Source organism: Trachemys scripta, chromosome 4 (assembly GCF_013100865.1).
Source record: "Trachemys scripta elegans isolate TJP31775 chromosome 4, CAS_Tse_1.0, whole genome shotgun sequence".
Lineage (NCBI taxonomy): Eukaryota > Metazoa > Chordata > Testudines > Emydidae > Trachemys > Trachemys scripta.
This window is the reverse complement of record NC_048301.1, coordinates 58,537,251-58,558,323: the sequence shown is the minus strand read 5'-3', so window position 1 is coordinate 58,558,323 and position 21,073 is coordinate 58,537,251. Positions and strand designations below refer to the sequence as shown.

Sequence of the window (21,073 nt, the reverse complement as noted above, 5' to 3'; positions counted from 1 at the left end):
GGCTGAGATGGTCCCTGTGCAACCTGCTGTCTGTTGGCTATGTTCCCTATTCACAACAGGGACACGTAGGTGTAATAACTCAATTTTCCAATCTTTACAACAAGAAATAATTGATTGCCAGTAGCTGAGAAACCCTTTACCTGCCCACATTAATGTAACATATTTAAAAATGTAACTATATATCTGAATAAGTTAACATTTGTAAATTTACTGGGAACCTTAAAGTATATATATGTCAAAAAGATATTACTCAGATTGATTTTAATAAACTAGGAAGCTAAAATTTCACCCAATCTAAGAGACAAATTTGCAAAATTACTTTATCCCAACTGTCTATAATTTGCACGCACCGTTATTTGTGCAATGAAACAACAGAATTTGCATATCCAAGTACCTAAATCAGCCAGTTAAAAGCTACCTATTCTGCATGAACAGATGATATGTTCACGCAGCTTCAGAGAGGTTTTTGGAAATTTGACCCTAGACATTGCAGGACTGGTTTGCACAAATATAAATTTGGAAACTCCTAATTTTGAACAAAATAAAAATTACCATCAGAAGCTGACAATAAAATACTTTCCCCCTCCCTCCTAATATTAGAATTATTTTAGATATTGGCAGAAACTTTCCCCCTTCAGAAAATAAACTTCTGATTTTCCTCTGTCTTTCTCAGGCACGTTGAGCTGACAGCTCCACAAGCAAGATGGCTGCCATCAAAAACCAAAGCCTTCAGCTGAGGGTCATGTGATCTAATCTCTCTTCTTTAGGATCTCTATGAACACAGCAGCAAGCAGTCTAACAGCCAGTGCTGCAAGCAGACTTGCTGAAAGCTCTGAAGACCTGAAGGTTTTCTGCAATCTGTGGAGCGTTAAGAATACAGATAGATGAAATGCATGTTGATTCTATTACTTGGATGCTCTATCATGTATTATAATTTTTAAAGAGAATTGTGCTTGATCTGGGGGTACACTCACAGAAGGTCACATAGGATTATGGTGGGTTTTTTTGGTTCATTGAAGACTGGAGTGGTATCTGTTTTAGGATTTAAAAATTATATTTCATGGGAACCAGCTGGTGCTCTGTGGAAGCCATTGGACATTCATTTACTTTCCTCTGAATGGAATTTAAGTGTCTTCTTACTATCAAGTGAGCAAGAACATATATGCAAAATTAATTCATTTTTCACAGTAAGAAAAATGGATATAGTGTGTTAGGACAGTTGTAGGGGACTTAGCACTGAAAAAGAGATGCTTTTCCTCTCTTTTTTGAAAAAGCTAAGCAAAGACTGAGAACAGGGGGAAATAACATAGTTGATTTTTCTGTAAGTTTTCCAATCCTATTTTAATGTACAATAAGTTGTTTTTATTATGATCTGCTGGGAGGGCGATGTATGATGTGGACTGGATTTTTCTCATTCATGTTTGTTGTGGTAAAACATGCTGAGGAAACACTGTGACATGGAGAAACAAGAAATATGGAAAAAGTAATAGCAGGGCAGAGTCATGTTTTTTCCCCTTCTTTCCTTTCCTGAGTATAATGATTCATGAGGTAGAGACATGACAAGTCAAACCTGCTTTCCAGGACACAAATTCAGTGAAGACTTTGCTGGGTACAATCAACTTGGCTTTATTCACAAAAGCAGTTCTTTTGCCTGTACGCTCTGTTCAGTGGAAAGCATTGGTTCAATCATGTGTGATTATTAGGTAGGGAGAAGGAAGAAAGAACACTCACCATGGGGTACAATGGAAGCTGGATTTCAAGAAATGAAAGTGACCATGCCCTCTATCAGGATGTCACCAGAGCTTTAGAAATTAGGAATGTGTCTAATACACAAATTGTGTGGAACAATAGAAGCTACAATGGGATCGGACACTTGGAAAATGGGGAGTACATTGAGGAGCAAACCTACAGACATTTCACTACCACTGTGCAAATTGTCATCTTTATAGGCTCTCTACTGGGTAAGTAAGCATTGTTGCAGTTTTTCTGTTATGTGGGTTTACTGGTGGCTGCAGTCTGTGACCCACACCCAAGCAATAATTACTGTGGTCACAAATTACTACTACACAGGCAACTCTTGGTTGTCATTTTAGGTTTTTGCTGTCTCCTTAAGTGGAATTAATAAAGTGTGCCTTTGAGTTTTCTGTAGGTTTCTGATGCTCTCTGTAATATAGATTACAGCTATCAAAAATTAGTCAGTTGAAATTGCCTTGATATGCATATGTATTATTTAGTAAACTTTCCCTTGGGAATTCAAATAAATGAAAGGATAATGCATTGAGTGTGCTCTTATTTTCAAAGGTAATGGGATATACAGTAATTATAATAAAAATTAATTTAAAATGTTTTGGATAAATGATACTGAATTTTTATATTTGAGACTGTCAATTTTACATTGGTCTCCTGCAGATTTCAACTGAATCCTTTGTAAATGTTTGTGCTGTAAGTTATCCATGTGATATTGTACTTATTTGCTATGTAATAGCTAACAAATTAAAATAATTAAGATCATATACAGTTTAGATACATGGTAGTAACTGCTAATATATTATTACATAACTTTACCCATTTGTGTATATATTTGCTTTCTAAGGATTTGTAATGTGGCATTTTGTTATCAATTACATTTTCTTTTCTTTCAAGAGACAAGCCAAGACAGGCATTAGAAACAGTTTTGTCTGTCATACCTGTAGGTGATCTTGATTTATACAGTTTGGGAGCTCAATACAATAGATTTTAATAAAATGCCACTAAGAGGTAAGTCATGCAAAGCCAATTATTTTAATAAGATGAGACTTTTCACATAGGAGCTGATCCTGAGAGCTACTGAGCACCTGTGGCTTTGACTGAGTTCTAAGGGACTTGCGGATGGTCCCCACCTCTCAGGATGAGGCTACAGTCATTTGGACACAACTGACTGAATGTTTTCAGTGGTGCTAGGATATATTTTGGTGGTGGTGATAATTTTAAAAATTAACTTCTCCCTGGTAACAATTCATATTTCTTTAGTCTACCTTAAATGGTTATACTGAATAGTTTCCTTTCTAAATACAGAATAAGAAAAGTCTTGTGATAAAGACATTGGGCTAGGACTCATATTCAAGTTCAATTTCTAGCTCTGCCACAGCCTTGCTGTGTGACACTGAGTAAGTCACTTACTCTTTGGGCCTTAGTTTCCCCATCTATAAAATGGAGATAATTCTTCTTTTCTTCTGCCTTTTGTCTGTCTTGTCTATTCACACTGTAAGCTCTTTGTGGTATGGAGTTTGTACAGTTCCTAGCACAGTGGATCCACCGATTCTGTCAAAGTCTCTAGGTCAGTGGTTCCCAAACTGGGGTTCGCAAAATGTTACAGGAGGTTCTCGGGAGGAAAAAATTCCCTAATGGCAGACAGAGCTGTCCCTAGGTACCCTGGACAGCAGGGGGCCAGCAGCCTGGAGCCCCTGGACTTCCAAGAGCTAAGCAGATCTAAGTAAGCATATCTATCACACTGAGGAGGTTTAAACTTCAAGACTCCTTATAAGAAATGGAAAGGGAGGTGGATATTTTTTGCTGTTTTTAAAATTAAATAGGCAGCTAGTATTGTTTTTAAAATTATGAAGAACAAGTTTAAGCTTTGTTGTAACGTGCGTTGTTTGCCTGGACTGCTCAAGACCTGAATGCTTGTGTAGGAGGAACAATTTGAGTTGGCTTCTTAAATATCTTCATGCTGTTTCACATCTGATACTCGATGAAATATAGGAGCCTTGTCTTATAACCGGCTTATTCAAAGTGATACAAGCTACTAAAGTGAGATCTTGGAAGAGTGTTGCCATTTTCATAATGTAATAAAAATACTGTAATGATAAATAATTAATAATAAATAGTGTGTAATAAGCATGTCATAAAAACAAATTTTATATTTCCAAGATCACTGCTTTTATAATTTATACTTAGGTAAAGGAGAAAATCCCTGGAAACATTCGTTTTTAGGAGAGGGTTTGCAAGACTTGACATTTTAGTGAAAGGGATTAACAGGTTGTTAAAGTTTGGGAACCACTGCTCTAGGTGCTATTGTAATACAAGTAATGATATGTATACTCAGTTAAACCCCAGTCCTAATATTGGCATTCATGAATCAGACTCCAAAAAAAAAAAATCAGGCTTAAAAATTAGATTTTTAAATACAATTCATTTGCCTTCTGTTTCTTGAGGCTTTAGAATAGCATGGGGTTATCTATTCAGATTTTTCTCTACAGGTATGAGAGCTAAAAACTTTATTTTCATGTAATTGGTGTCTTCCCAGGAATTGGGCTTTAAGGAAAAATACTAAATTTCACAAGACTTGTAATAAAATCATGAGAGTTGGCAACATTGCAATCTGATTCACCCAGCAAGACCCCCAGTGAAGTAACTGAGGCTTTGGCATAGGTGCAAGGGTGCATCTGCAGATTAGATTGCAGTCTGGGGCCTTTGTCAGCTTCCTTTGTCTGTGCAGGTCTTTCACACAACAAAAAAGGAGGGGAAGACTTTTTTAAATAGGAAAATGTGATTGAAAATCAACACAAATGGTCAGGGGGCTTGGAGCAGATGTAGTATCTAAAACTACTACTACCTCTTAGGTTTTGAAAATCCATTCTCCCTATATATGTCTCTGCTGCACTGAATCACTAACTCTTTTAAGTACTTATGACTTCCTATTATCATAATATCTGAGTACCTCCCTCTATTGAATGTACTTACCCTCACAACACCCCTGTGTGGTAGGGAAGTTAGACTATTTCCATTTTACAGATAGGAGACTGAGTCACAAAGAGCTGAGAGACAAAGGGACTAGTCCAAAATCACACAGGAAGTCTGTAATACAGAGCAGGGAATTGAACCCCAATCCCTTGAGTTCCAGGCTAGTGCCCTAATCACTGAATCATCCTTCCTGTCTGACAGAACAGCTGTGTACGGATATTGCAGATAGCACTGTGTTGAATGTAATTTCAGGATGTAGAGGGTTTGTCATTTTGTTTCAGGTCACTTGAATGGAAGCTGATCCTACAAACATGTAAGCATGTTGTTAACTTCCCATGGTAAAGTTATGCAAATGCTTAAATATTTGCTGGATTAGGTGTCTATATGGTGTGGAATTACTTTGTAATCTTTAAGATTAAACCCTGTGAAACTGTAGCTGTAATATAAACCTAGGGACCAGATCCACAAATCAATACTCACGTGAGCACCCTCATTACCTTAAATTCCCATATGTAGATTGAGCCCTACAAGAAAATTTAACAGTAACAGGTCTTTTTAAAGAAAGATGTATAACGTTTGTTTTTTTTTCTTTAATACCTATGACTTGTGGGAAGACTTGTAACAGTAGGTGGTATATTTATGTTAGTTTTTCCTTTAATATGTGAAGAGGTTGTTAGTGTGAATGGTTTTGGTATTTGACTTTAGTTTTCTACACAAAGTAAACAAACAGCTCCAGTAATTTTTTCTTTATGGATAATGTTAAAAATACATTAACAGTACATTCACAGATGTTATATTTTATAATTTAATTGATAATATTAGATTAGCAGATGTTAGTTTGCTTTAAAGGGGAATGGATCCCAGCTGTCACTAGCCTGCCAAGGCCTGAATATGGACAGTGGCTTTTAAATATGTGACAGGGTTTAACTGGTAGACACAAACCAAAAATATCAGAAGGGCATGCAATGATGTGGGGCTCATTATTATTTTTTTAAATGTGTAAATATTTTGAATAACCTTCATTTTCTACTTCAGCATTTCTGACATCAGTAATAAAGAATCAGAGAATGCCAGGTTTTGACTGGACAAACATGAACTTTGGTCTAAAAATCCTTTTTATAATTTAGTGCAGTTAGATGAGATAATTATGTTAATGTAGCGGCCAAACTTGTGCTACAGTTTTACACACACACAAAAAAATTATGAAGTTTTGGGTCTTGCTCTACAGGCCTTTCTCTGGGGCAAAGCAAACCCACCACTCTTCCTTCTCCACTGCCAGTGTGGAAGGCTGTGACTTAAGTGTAACAGGTAGATGGATCACTGTGGCCAGGTCCTTGACTGGAAGGAAGGGGTGAAGTTTCCTAGCAAGCTGGATGTGAAAGGAGGCATTTTTAGATGCTCATGCTACCTAGTTACCCAACCTTAGTAAACAGAACCCCGAGACATTACACCGCTTTGATAAAAGGAGGCTGTATACCTTCAATGGAAGGGGCAGACAACATCTTGGGTAGCTCTTCAAAGAATTTCTCCTTTTCAACCAGCATTACTTGTACAGCTTCAGCTCATCATCCAAGAGCTGATTTCTTGTAGGAATTCTAACATTTTCGTAGTGATGGTAGTTGTATCATTTCAGAATACATCAGCATACTATTGACAGCTGAGCCTGTAGTATCTTGCTGCCTTTGCCAGTGGTCTCATGTGGATACTGTAGAGAAGAAGGGGTAGCATGTGGGACCCTGCAGGTGAAGGCCTTTGGAGAGAAGGAGCAGTTATTCATCACCACTCTCAGCTCTACTACAGAGGAACTATTGTAGTGCTGGGACATCTTCTCATGTGAAATCAATACTTTTTGGTCCACTGTGTCACTAACTGCATAAAATTCCAGCAGTATGATCATGGAGATCTTATGGCCCTGGACACAGGCCAGAAAGTTGTCTTTTAGTGCTACTAGAACTGTCTCAGTAGCTGTGCCCTTGTTGAAGCATCCAAGATATAGGCTGATGTCCTATATTGTTGGTGCCTGATGGCTACTTCTTTCTCAGTTATTTTACCCAGGAATAGGAGCTTTGAGATAAGATGGTAGTTAGATAGGTCTTCAAGGTTGGGTGATGAATTCTTGAGAATTGGGCAACTGTGGCAGTTTTCAAGGAGTTTGGTAGGCATGCAGCTCTGATGGAGGAATTGTCTATCTCCATTAGTTACTCCTGAGGGCATTCTGTGCCAAAAAAATAAAAATTCTGCGCTCAATATTTTAAAATTCTGCAAATTTTATTTGTCAAACAAATGTGGAAGCTCCAGCATGGTACTGGGAAGTATAGGCCACTGGCTGCACAGAGGTGGGAGAGCACTCTGCAGCTCCCCGTGAGGACATGGACTCAGCAATAAGGTTGCACTCAACCGTGACACAGCGCAAGGGTTGGGCCTACACCAGAAACACCCCAGGGCCCTGTCCCTCCGTGCCAGGTGCACAAGGTGTGAGCAGGCAGGTTCAGCCTGGCAGGATCCAAGTGTGGAGGGGTGTAGTGTGGGGGGATCCAGGGGTGGGTTGAGAGGGTTCTGTGTGGGGCAATCTGGGTGCAGATGGCTCAGTGTGGGATCTGGGTATTTGTTGGGGGATCTGGATGCACAGGGGCTCGTGTGTGTGTGTGTGGGGGGGGGGGGTCTGGGTGCAACAGTAATGGGACTCTGCAGGGGGTCCAGGTGGAGGGAAGTGATTATTCCTCTTTATTCAGCAGTGGTGAGGCCACATCTGAAGTATTGCATCCAGTTTTGGGCCCCCCACTACAGAAAGGATGTGGACAAATTGGAGCGAGTGCAGTGGAGGGCAACAAAAATGATCAGGGGGCTGGAGCACATGACTTATGGGGAGAGGCTGAGGGAACTGGAGTTATTTAGTCTGCAGAAGAGAAGAGTGTGTGTGTTGGGGGGGATTTGATAGCAGCCTTCAACAACCTGAATGGGGGTTCCAAAGAGGATGGTGCTCGGCTGTTCTCAGTGGTGGCAGATGACAGAACAAGGAGCAATGGTCTCAAGTTGCAGTGGAGAAGGTCTAGGTTGGATATTAGAAAACATTATTTCACTAGGAGGGTGGTGAAGCACTGGAATGGGTTACCTAGGGAGGTGGTGGAATCTCCATCCTTGGAGGTTTTTAAGGCCCGGCTTGACAAAGCCCTGGCTGGGATGATTTAGTTGGTGTTGGTCCTGCTTTGAGCAGGGGGTTGGACTAGATGACCTCCTGAGGTCTCTTCTAACCCTAATCTTCTATGATTCTATGATTGATAAGGTGGTTGGGATTCATGGGTGTGGGGTCTGGGTGTGGGGGGGAATAGAACTCAGCCGGGGGGTCTGGATGTGGGGGAGTCCAGATGCTGGGGGAGTGGGACTCGGTGGGGATCTAGGTGCAGCTGGTTGGGGCTCGGTGGGGTGGGGATCTGGGTGTGGGTGGCTCATCAGGGTGGTCCAGGTGCAGGGGGAGTGGGGCCCAGCAGGGGGGTTCTGGGAGTGTGTGGGGGGGTGAAGCTCAGCGGGAGGGGCTGGCTATGATGGGATCTGGATGGATTGGGTGGATGGGGGAGCAGCTCCCCATACAGTGATCCTTCCCCCTGCAGCTGAGGAGTGATGGTTGTAGGAAGCAGGACAGGGGAGTTTGCAGAGCTTCCTGGAGCCTAGGGAGAAATCTGGGGTGGGAGTCTGACCCAGCCCCGGATGCTGTGCAGAGGAAGAGGAAGTCCCATCCTGCCCAGCCGGGACTAGCAGCTGAGCCAGGTGTAGGATAGGAGCCACCAGATGGGTCTTTCTCAGTCCCACCTCCTGCCCCATAGTGATTTACCTGTCCTGGGCACCCAAAACATACAGCTAGGTAGGGTCACATGACTGCTGTTGTGGCTTCCCTTTCCTTCTTCATCAGAAAGTCATTTTTCTGCAGGGAAGCAAAGAAATCTGTGGAGGAAATGAATTCTGTGCATGTGCAGTGGCACAGAATTACCCCAGGAGTAATTAGTAATGGGCATATTTGTTCTTGACTGGCTTTCCCCAGAGGGGAAATGGATTTTCCAGGAGGGGAATGGGTCCATTTCACAGGTTGTGGATCAAATATTTTTTCAGAGCTTCTTGAACTTTGGCATATGTGATGGGGCAAAACTCTCTCAAGGGTGATGTGGATACTGTGATCTAGTGAGGGGTAGAATTTTCTTTCAGTTGGTTCCATACATATTCAGTTCCTTATCAGCGAAGCATGCTGACAATCTTCACACTTGTTAGCCCAGACATCAGAATCAAGACTATGCTATCTGAGTTGATAAGCCAATTTATTAGGTGAAATAGCTCTGCTGGCCATGATTCTGCTGCATTGATTGTGGTGGAGAGAAGGCTTGTTTAACTGCATTGGTATAATCATGTAAGAGTTGTTTGTGCTACTGACAGATGGATTCAGATTTATTTATTTGCACCACTGTTCTAACTTTCTACCTGTGCATTTCATCTACTGTAGTTCATCTCTGAACCATGGTGATCTTTGTCATTGTGGGGGGAGTGAGCAGTTTGGGGTCAAGGCCACACTGACCGTGGATATTAGGTGACTGTAGTGTTATACTGACTCATTGGCCCTGTCTTTGTGTGGCTTATTCTCAGAGTGAGTTTGAAACCTAGTGAGTTCAGGATCCTGCACTGGCACACCAGCTTTAGTTGGCCCTAGTGAGAAGGAGGGAACGGATTCAAATGGATAGCAGTCTTTGAGACACAGACCTCACAGTAGACACCTTTTTATCCCCATTTGGTTCAGCTGCTTCCAACAGGCTGGCTCCTACATACTCCAGTTCATAGCCTCCTTCTCACTGAGCTGCAGTTGGCTCAACCTTCAGATGGTGACCATGGGTGTGTCCTGCCACATAGTTTGGCCATACTGAAAGCTTTCTATATAGATTCAGAATGGCTACTGAACACACATTCTGACTACACACCCCAGATTCTGGATGGTTCTAGCTCCTCCATCAGAGTCACTCCACCTGGCCCCAGCAAGTGTGTAGTCACATAGTCCCCCCGCCCCCTCCAAAAAAACCCCAAGAAACTATATAGCTTTGCCACTGTTTCTTCCCTTGTTTGCAGTCATTAAGGACATTACATAAAATCTTATTTTGCTGTGTTACAAATTAAATTATGTAAGATAAACAGTTACATTTGTAAGCTTTTCTCTGAAAATTCTGGGAGAGGTAACAGATTCCCTAGTAAGGCCAGCCTTACAGTTTAAGAAATTCTGCAGTATATGTCTGTTTGCTTTGATGAGATATAGTTTGAGGTCAACTACCTAGTGCGTACTACTCAGCTCTATGAACAGCAGAACTTTTATCTCAGATGTGGTGCTTTTTTTCTGCTGATAGTATGCTAGATAAATGATACCTACAACCTATCAGTTAACTCATGCCTTGTTTACCCACAAACTTGCATCAGTTTAATTAAACTAATTTAAGTAAATCATTGTAAAAAGTTGTTTGGACCTTCTTATTTCAATTGGAGAAGCTGGGTTCAGTTTACAAGTTTAAACTTACCTTTTGCACTGGCTTAAAATCACCTTAAGATGACAACTGCAACTGTGTGTAGATAAACCCTTAGTAATTCAGGATCTTATTGTTCCCTTCCATATGCAAATCACACCCGTCCTGTTCTGAATGGAAAATAGCATCACTGGACCCTGCAAAGGGTGCTCTGTGATTTTTATAGATCAAGCCAATGGGTGGTGGTCTGGGGAGAGGAGTGGACAGACAGTGGATGAGTCTGTGAGGATGCTGTGGCCTTCTACCAGCCTAGCAAAGATTCATCACAGAGAATGATACATCCTATCTGTGGATCCTCTTTTGAGAGGGAGAGGAGTCATATAAGTAGCTGGAGATGGGAGAGGCTGGTGTTAGTCACAGAACCAGCACAGAGATACAAGGCCATCTTATGGATGGCTCAAGCCTCCTACTAATCCCCTGGGATTCATTAGCATCCCAGGGGTTCATAGGATTGTGGGCAGGTTCCATAGCCTGGCTGCAAAGAGGCAGATTCTACCAGCCTGATGGAACGATCTGGGAGAAATCTCTGAACTCTGTGGCTCTTCCCTCCTCTTTAACCCTCTCCTCCAGATTTTCCTGCTGGAGGGGAGGACTGGGTTTCCTTTTTCACCACAGCTCTTCTCAGCTTGAAACATTTGACACAGATTTGGTCTATAAAAAAGTTCAGGATGATGGTTGGCAGATTTTATCTAAAAAATGTGTGTGTATTTAATTTGCTTATTGAAAACTGAGCATAATTAGACATTATAAAGCCGATTTATAATGATTTATGATTTTTTCCCTCTTAACTTGTTCATGAAGCTGCAGTTTTAGAATATACATCAATGATTTTTTTTCTTTTTGGAAGGGCAGGGGATTCCGGAAATTTTATTTATATGGTGTGGGGAATGAGGGAGTTATGTATATTCTTTTTTTTATAAATATCATGTGCACCTCAATTTACCTGTGTAATATTATCCCTCATGGCTGCATTGAGTTAAATCAAAGGAAGCTGTGTGGAGGGGAGACGGACCAACAGGAAACCAAACAATGGCAAACATAAGAGACATTATTAAGGGCACAAGAGCAAACTATCCCACTGTGTACGAAAGATAGGAAGTATGGGAAAAGACCTCACTGGCTTAACCAGGAGCTCTTCAATGCTCTGAAACTCATAAGAGACCTACAAAAAGTGGACACTAGGTCAAATTAGAAAGGATGAATATAAACAAATAACACAAGAATGTAGGGACAAAATTAGAAAGGCCAAGGCACAAAACTAGATTAAACTAGAGAAAACATTCTATAAATACATTAGAAGCAAGAGGAAGACTAAGGACAGGGTAGGCTTGTTACTCAATGGGGGAGGGGAACAACAGTAGAAAATGTGGAAATGGCAGAAATGCTAATGACTTTGTTTACATTTTCACCGAAAAAGTTAGTGATTGGATATCTAACTTAGTGAATGCCAGTGAAAATGAGGTAGGAGCAGAAGCTAAAATAGGGAAAGAACAAGTTTAAAAATTACTTAGACAAGTTAGATATCTTTAAGTCACCAGGGCTTGATGAAATGCATCGCTAGAATACTCAAGGAGCTGACTGAGGAGATATCTGAGCCATTAGTGATTATCTTCGAAAAGTCATGGAAAATGGGAAAGATTCTAGAGGACTGGAAAAGGGCAAATATAGTGCTCATCTATAAAAAGGGAAATAAGGACAACGCAGGGAATTATAGACCAGTCAGCTTAACTTCAGTACCTGGAAAGATAATAGAGCAAATAATTAAGCAATCAGTTTGCAAACACCTAGAAGATAATAAGGTGATAAGTAACAGAATGGATTTGTGAAAAACAAATCATATCAAACCAACCTAATAGCTTTATTTGACAGGGTAACAAGCTTGTGGATAGGGGAAAGCAATAGATGTGGTATATCTTGACTTTAGTAAGGCTTTTGATACTGGTTTGCATGACCTTCTCATAAACAAACTAGGGAAATACAACCTAGATGGAGCTGCTATAAGGTGGGTGCATAACTGGTTGGAAAACTGTTCCAGACAGTAGTTATCAGTGGTTCACAGTCAAGCTGGAAGGGCATATTAGAGTGACCAGATGTCCCAATTCTTATAGGGACAGTCCCGCTATTTGGGGCTTTTTTCTTATATAGGCCCCAATTACCCTCCACCCCCTTTGCCACTCTTTCTTCTGCTCTACTCTGCACTGATTAGGCCTCAACTGGAGTACTGTGTCCAGTTCTGGGCACCACATTACAGGAAAGATGTGGACAAATTGGAGGAAGTCCAGAGAAGAGCAACAAAAATGATTAAGGGTCTAGAAAACATGACTTATGAGGGAAGATTGAAAATGTTGGTGTTGTTTTGTCTGGAGAAGAGAAGACTGAGAGGGGACATAACAGTTTTCAAGTACATAAAAGGGTGTTACAAGGAGGAGGGAGAAAAAATGTTCTCCTTAACCTCTGAGGATAGGACAAGAAGCAATGGGCTTCAATTGCAGCAAGAGTGGTTTAGGTTGGACATCAGGAAAAACTTACTAACTGTCAGGGTCATAGGCACTGACTCCGTGGGTGCTCCTGGGCTGGAGCACCCATGAGGAAAAACAAATTAATGGGTGCATAGCACCCACTGGCAACTAGTTACCCCCTCCCTCCCAGTGTCTACCACCTGCTGCAATCAGTTCTTTCACGGTGTGCAGGAAGCTCTGGGGGGAAGGAGCAGGGATGGGGCACACTCAGGGTATGGGGCAGAACTGGGTGGGAAGGGTGGGGGTGGGGACTTGGGAGAAGGGTTGGGGTGGGGGCAGAGCAAAGGCGGGAAGAAGTGGGATGGGGGAGGGGGCTTGAGGGGAAGGGGTTGGGTGGAGTGGGTGGAGAGGAAGCTGGCGCCTATGGTCAGGGTGGTTAAGCACTGGAATAAATTGCCTGGGGAGGTTATGGAAACTCCATCGTTGGAGATTTTTAAGAGCAAGTTGGACAAACACCTTCAAGGACGGTCTAGATAACACTTGTCCTGCCATGAGTGCAGGGGACTGGACTAGATGACCTCTTGAGGTCCCTTCCAGTCCTACAATTCTATGATTCTACAAGGTACCATCCAGAGAAAACCAGGGTCCTTGGAGAAGCTATTAATTGGGGAATATCCCCAGTCTGACTTGAACTAGGCTGGCAAGGTTTACTGTTCCTAGGCCTAACCTAGGATCAAAGATGTTGCTAAAACTTTAAAGATGCTGGCCTAGGGAACAGGGCCGGCTCCAAGCACCAGCGAATGAAGCAGGTGCTTGGGGCGGCCAATGGGAAGGGACGGCACGTCCGGGTCTTCTGCGGCAATTCGGCGGCAGGTCCCTCAGTCCTTCTCGGAGCGAAAGACTCGCCATCGAATTGCTGCTGAGGAATGAAGCGGCCCGGTTGAGCTGCAGCCGAAGTGCCGCTGATTGAGGCTTTTTTTTTTTTTTCTTCGCTGCTTGGGGCTGCAAAAAAGCTTGAGCTGGCCCTGCTAGGGAAGAAGCAGGGGTCAAGTGGGCTGTCAGCAGCTCCCTGAGGAGAGATGGAGACAGACACACCAAGATGGAGATGCAGAAAGTAGGGTTTCTCTCCCAACCCAGAGATGGAGGTAACGGGGCTGAATGGAACACACTAAGCTTGCAAGGAAAGAGTAAGGTTGTTGTTAGCATAAGTAGCTAGCACATATTGTAAGGGACCATTCAAGGTAGAGTGGCCCATTAACATCTCTGCAGTCTTAGGACAAAAAGAGGTGGGTAATGGGTTACAGGTTGTTGTAGTAATAAACCATAAATCCAGTGTCTCTCGTCAGACCATGATTTTTAGTCTAGCAGAATAATGAATTTAAGCTCCCAGGTTCATCTTTTGAAGGTGTTGTGCAGGTTTCCTTTGAGGATGAGGACTGATAGGTATATAGAGTGACTGCTTTGTGAAAAGTGTTCACCTACCAATGATAGGGCATTCATTTGCGAGCACAGTGATTGTCTGGGTTAACCCACATAATTGTTAGTGGGGCATTTAGTGCACAGAATGAGGTATTCCACATGTTGTGATAGGCATGTGTAAGATCCATGGATCTTGAAAGGTGAATTGTGGGGGACATTGTTGATCGTTGTAGCAGTGGAGATATGTCTGCAGCTTTTGCATCTGTTGTTCTGGCAGTCTGGTGCTGCTTTGAGTTGGTGTATCCTGATATGTGGGGAGTTTGCTTCTTATAATGAGCTTGGAGAGGCAGGAGGGAGGGGTTGTCTGAAGGCCAGAAGTGGGGGTTCAGGAGATATTTCTTTCAAGATGGGGGTCCCCATCAAATATGGATTGTAGTTGTTTGTTGATACCCTATATGGGTTCCAGTGTGGGGTGGTTAGTAACAACTAGGGGTCAGCAGTCGGAGGTGATTTTATTTCTGTATTGAAACAGGTTATTTTGGGGTATTTGGATGGCCCATTCCAATATGCGATTTACTTCTCTAATGGAGTGTCTTTGTTTGGTGAAGGTGGTTTTAAGTGTGTTAAGCTGTATATCCTGGACTTTCTCCTCAGAGCATATTATGTGGTACCTGAGTGCCTGGATGTTGATAATAGATTTCTTGGTGTATTTTGGGGTAGTTACTGGATCTGTGAAGGGAGGGGTGGCGATATTCTGGGTTTCTTGCATATGGTTGTCTGTAGGATTCTATTGTTGAAGCTGACTGTGATGTCCAGGAAGTTGATGCTAGTGTGGGAGTGTTCCAGAAAGAGTTTAATGAACAGGTGGTGTTGTTGACATTGTGGTAGAAATCTATGAGGGAGTTTAAACCATCTGTCAGAACCAGCTTTAATTAGCTTGCCGCACACAGGTCCTGTGAGGAAAAGGGCTTATAGGTGTCAAACAGTGTTGGGCCTGTCACGTTAATACAGTTGGTAAATGGGGACTGCAGTCCAGAGATCTAGTCTGAGTGGTAGGACTAGAGGTGTGGAAGTAATGAAATCTGTCCCCAAAGGGGTGCTCTCAAGAGGGACTAAAAGGGATCTAAGGCATGGCTCACCTGTAATCATGACACATGGCTAGCTCCTGAAGAGGGAGATTGAGGTCTACTAAGGGTAATGCAGAGATTATGACAATTAAATATTAACTAAACTTTCAGGCATTAGACTAACAATGCGGAAAGTACCTAAAAAGGGCAAGTGTACCAAAATAATCTAAATAATGCAATTTTTTTCTTTTTATTATACCCTATATTTATTTCATATATCTTCCTTAAAATCCTTAGTTTTGCACACAGAACATAAGAACCTGAGAATTGCCATAGTGGGTCAGACCAATGGTCCATCTAGCCTAGAATTCTGTCTTCCAGTACTGGCCAGTGCCTGATGCTTCAGAGGGAATGAACAGAACAAGGCAATTATCGAGTGATTCATACCCGACGATGATCCAGTCCCAGCTTCTGGTAGTCAGAAGTTTAGGGACACCCAGAGCATGGGGTTGCATCCCTGACCATGCTGGCTAATAGCCATTGATGGATCTATTCTCCATGAAATTATCTAATTCTTTTTTTGAACCCAGTTATACTTTTGGCCTTCACAACATTCCCTGGCAATGAGTTCCACAGGTTGACTGTGTAGCATGTGAAGAAGTATGTTTGTTTTATTTTAAACCTGCTGCCTATTAATTTCATTTGGTGACCCCTGGTTCTTATGTTATGTGAAGGGGTAAACAACACTTCCTTATTCACTTTCTCCACACCAGTCATGATTTTATAGACCTCTTTCATATCCCCCCTTAGTCGTCTCTTTTCTAAGTTGAACAGTCCCAGTTTTCAGAGGCGCCGACTCTGTGGAGCACCCAGGGCTGGAGCAATGATGGAAAAAAATTAGTGGGTGCTTAGCACCCACCATCAGCCAAGCTCTCTGCCCACTGGTGGTCCCTGCCGACCAACTCCTCCCCCTCCCTCCCAGTACTTCCTGCACGCCACGGAACAACTGTTCCATGCAGCGTGCAGGAGGCGCTGTGGGAAGTGGGGATGGGGTATGCTCAGGTGACGGGGCAGAAGGAGGTGGGGAAGGAGTGGGGTCAGGAAGAGGGGGGCAGTGGTGGGGCCTTGGGGGAAGAGGTGGAGTGAGTGTGGGGTTCGGGGGTGGAATAGAAGTGGGATGAGGCAGGACAGGGTGTGGGCTTGGGGGAAGAGGTGGAGTGGAGGTGGGATGAGGCGGGACAGGGTGCGGGCTTGGGGGAAGAGGTGGAGTGGAGGTGGGGCCAGGAGTGGAGTAGAGGTGGGATGAGGCAGGACAGGGTGTGGGCTTGGGGGAAAAGGTGGAGTGGGGCTGGGGCTCGGGGGTGGAGCACCCCTGAGGAAAATTAGAAGCCACCGTCTGTGCCAGTCTTTTAAATCTCTCCTTGTATGGAAGCTGTTCCAAATCCCTAATAATTTTTGTTGCCCTTTTCTCTACCTTTTCCAATTCTAATATATCTTTTTTTGAGATGGGATGACCAGAACTGCATGCAGTAATCAGTGTGGGGGTACCATGGATTGATATAGTGGCATAATGGCATTTTCTGTCTTATTATCCCTTTCCTAAAGGCTCCTAACAGGATATACAAGGAAATTATATATCTCAACATTTTTTATTGCCACCAATCACTGGTATCTCAGTGCCTTTGACATAAAATCAATAGCAAAGTCCCTGGTATACTTCCTGGAATCTCTGGCTCTCTTCTCATTTTGCAGTAAAAACTCTGCTATGTCTATCTTTTGGTTTGGGTTGGTTGGTTGATTTTGTTTACCACAGGTTTTTATTTTTATTTTTGCTGGGGTGGGGGTGGGGGAAGTGTTGGGTAGATGGTGGTTTCAGTGTTGTGAGTGTCATTCTTGCTGTGGTGGAAAGGCTTTCTCAAAGAGGAAGAACAAGGTCCTTGTGGCACCTTAGAGACTAACAAATTTATTTGGGCATAAGCTTTCGTGGGCTAAACCCCACTTCATCAGATGCATGGAGTGAAAATTACTGAAAGCAGTATAAATATTACAACACATGAAAAGATGGGAGTTGCCTTACTAAGTAGGGGGTCAGTGCTAACGAGGCTAATTCAATTAAGGTGGAAGTGGCCTATTCTCAACTGTTGACAAGAAGGGGTGAATATCAAAGGAGGAAAATTACTTTTGTAGTGCTAATGAGGCCAATGCAATCAAGGTGGACATCGCCCATTTCCAACATTTGACCAAAAGTTCTGACCCCCCCATTTGGTAAGGCAACTCTCATCTTTTCATGTGCTGTAATATTTATACTGCTTTCTGTATTTTTCACTCCGTGCATCTGATGAAGTGGGTTTTAGCCCATGAAAACTTATGCCCAAATAAATTTGTTAGTCTCTAAGGTGCCACAAGGACTTCTTGTTGTTTTTGCTGATACAGACGAACATGGCTACCACTCTGAAACCTGTCAAAGAGGAAGTTTTTTGCAGCATTTCCTCTAGACAGTCAGACTGGATTTCCTTTGTAAGTTTGTTCCATAGCTGAATCCCCTTGACCGAGACTGTTTTCTCTTCAGCACTCGTACGCTTCATCCCTGGCTTTGTGATCTGCCTGGTCCCAGAGAAGCATAGCTGTATCAGTGATTCTTAGATTGAAGCTCAATCTTGAGTGTAGCTAGGGTTTGACCCATTAATTGCGTTGAAGATTAGGACAAACTCTTTAAACTGGCACCTGAAAATAACTGGGAGCTTGCGGAGGGACTTGAGCACAAGTTAAGAGATAAACTTGATATTTACATGTTTATCTATTAAAGTAACAGGCACTTTAGAAATTCCCAAGGTAAAATAAATGAAGGTTAAAATCTTTTCTTCCACACACAGCCTGTGTAGCAAACCAAAGAGTGGAAAAGAATCCCGTCCCCTCAAAGAGCAACAGTAGCTACCCATGCCCTGTGCGGGATTGGGGAGGTCCAGAGGCTCTATGTAACAGCAGAACATGACACAAGTATTAGACCTAAAGAAAATGTTTGTATAAGCCCTAGGAAAGCAAAAATGTTTAATTATCCTTCATTGTATCATAGATATGAAGGACTGTGGACAAGACTGTAAGCAACTTAAAATATGCTGCAGCCTATTACATTCTGTATTAATCCTTGGTGTATATGTTCTTGGTACTATTGAATATCTTGTGCCTTTTCCTCTGTGTGGGGAGGCATTGTTTATACCCCAGTCCTCCAGTATTCATGATCATGTGTTGTGTATTCTTTGCCACAACAATCCAGCTACTGACTATATGGCCTTTAATTCATCTTATGGTTTTTATAGCTTTCTCTTGAACTGATTTACTTGTTTCTTTGCTGATTTCATATTTCAGTTCATTTTAAAACCACAGATGGGCTGGAGCTGCATAGTTTGGATCCAGATTAGAAACTAAACTGTCCTGAAGCTTGGAGGCATTCAGCACCAGCATTTTGCCAGAGGGACATCTCTACTTAGAATCACTTTTTGAAGTAAACAGTTCTTCCCTGAAGTTTGTGAACATTTTATATTTTAACTTAAAACATCCACTAAGCAGGGTAGACTAGGGGGCAGGAGTGCATGAAGGTGGTAATAGTGTTTGGCACATAACTAGCATTTTTCATGCAGTGAACTCAAGACCTTGACCACTGTGGGTATTTTTTACAGATCAGGAAACTGAAGCAGAGAGAGGTGAAGGGACACATTTTCAAAAGTGGTCTGTAATTATGGGTGCCTCAGTTTTCTCTGTGTCCAACTTTGACATCGAGGCCACATTTTCAAACCAAGATGCCTGAAGTTAACATCAGTGACTCAGCGCCTTTGAAAAGGTGAGCCTAGGCCTGAAATTTTCAAAAGTAGCCAGTGACTTTGGGTGCTCAAATTGAGACACCTAGGGCTTGATTTTCAGAGGTGCTGAACATTCACAACTCTCATTGACTTCAGCAGGAGCTCTGGGTGCTCATCTGATTAGGCGCCCAAAAATGGAAGCACCAGAATGGCTGGCCACTTCTGGAAAATGTAGCCCTTTAGCTGATGTGACACAGCTAGTCAGAAGAGCTGGGACAAGAATATTTCTAGTCCCTTGCTCTAACCATGCTGACTCCCTGGCAGTTCAACCATAGTGATTGAATTTTGAGCTAACTTTTATTGAAAATTAACTTTTGATTTTGATCTCCTTTATTCTATTTAACCCAACCTACTCTTGAAATAAATGTTGATTGTAAAATTATTAAATACAGTGGAAGAGTCTCAGTTAGAAACTCCCTGCTGGCAATCAAATTTTTGTTACTCTGATTAACCAGATACTACCACTGTGTAGAATAATTCTACTGATACCTAGGGGAGTCTTTCTGGACAATTTGCTGCTACTCAGGTGTTGCTGAAGGATTGATTACAGGCTATGACTGCCTCAGGAGAGCGCAGTAAAAATCATGCTCTCCTCTTCTGATTTACCCCATAGCAGTGACAAAGCCTGAAAAGGAGTGGGCTAAAGCAAATGAGGATTGGCTGTAGATACATGAGAGAAAAACGTTATTTTGTGGAAAAGAAGGGGACAATCTGACTGTCAAGTCCCCCTAATTTTCTTGTTCCTTTAACCTCCTGGCTTTTTGTTCTGTCACTGTGTCTCCTAAGTGCAGTGAATGGTAGTTTTTGAGTGCTATGTCTTTTGTATGGTTGCTGCTCCTGCAACAGTGACATACAGTAGCAGTCATGAATTTTATATCTTAGCAGTCAGTAGGGAACATTAAATTTATAACACTGTACTGCAGAAATACCTACCCAAAACACAGGCTCCAGAAAGCCCCATTCTATTTAATGAAACTATGGGGATCCTGGACTGATTCTGATCATATCTGGGAGCTTGTGCCTTTACTATATTTAACTTGCTTGGCTTCACAGCAGCTAGACAGCCCTAGAGGCAATGTACTCAAGATGGAAAATAAGAGCATGGAAGCTGCATGGCTCAAACTAAAACAAGTGGATGCCAGAAGATACCATTGATGACATTTTTCTTTTTAACCCAGCTGGTGGGACGGGAGAAGGTGGTTGTATACAACCTTTATGCTCCCTCAGTCTCCAGGGCAACCAGAGGCCAGTTTAGCTTAGAGGTGTAATTTAGGTGTAAATTAGATCAGCCTTGGGATAATCTCATTTTCAGTGGCTTGTAATGGCCCTCAAGGGGCCCCTCCACTGGCCAACGGGTGCTGTCTTCACCAACTGCAGATTCTCAGACATATGGCCCCTTCACACTGCCAGCATGGTTGCAAGGACCAAACTTTGGTTCTGGAGTTTGACTTTTGCTTGAGGAGTTGACACGTAATTTCACTAAACACAAGAGAGTCACAGAGGATCCGTATAAGTCTCTCATATAACGCCTCAGCCCTCCCTGCCCAATGCCAGAGTGTTTGGTGTCCCCTGGAGCAGATCCTACAGCCCTGCCACACCCATCTCAGTTAGATACTCTAGGGTGAACATCCACAGAAGCAGGCAATAGTGTGGTTTTGGTGGGGAGTTAAGTTAAATACCAGCAGAGGGTTCAGAGTTGCAGATGGGAATGGTTTCCCGAGCTCAGGCAATTAGATGAGCTTAATTAGGCTCAGAACCTTAAAAACAGGTTAGTCTTTTTTCAGGAAAGAGAAGATCAGGGTTTGCTGACCAGGACTGCTGGAGACAGAATTGCTCTGTTTGTTTTGCTTTATATTCATGGCTTGGAGTTGTGCTGGTTCTTGTATTGGACAAGAACCCTATAAATAAATGAGAAACCCCAAGGAGTGTTTCACGGGTTGGTTTGTTTAATCAAACTCACTGTGCAGTCTCTCCAGCTGCTTAGACTGTGGCCACACCAC

General features: G+C 42.6%; 1 protein-coding gene across 1 annotated transcript in view; it reads left to right on the top strand.

Annotated features, from left to right (window-relative positions):
- The first annotated feature begins 768 nt into the window (after positions 1 to 768).
- The window catches only part of GPR176 (G protein-coupled receptor 176), a 95,671-nt gene continuing 75,366 nt past the window's right edge, over positions 769 to 21,073 (top strand). Inside the window, exon 1 of the mRNA XM_034770347.1 lies at positions 769 to 1,961. Within this exon, the coding sequence (XP_034626238.1) occupies positions 1,733 to 1,961 (229 nt within the window). The 5' untranslated portion in view covers positions 769 to 1,732. The remainder of the gene's footprint in view (positions 1,962 to 21,073) is intronic.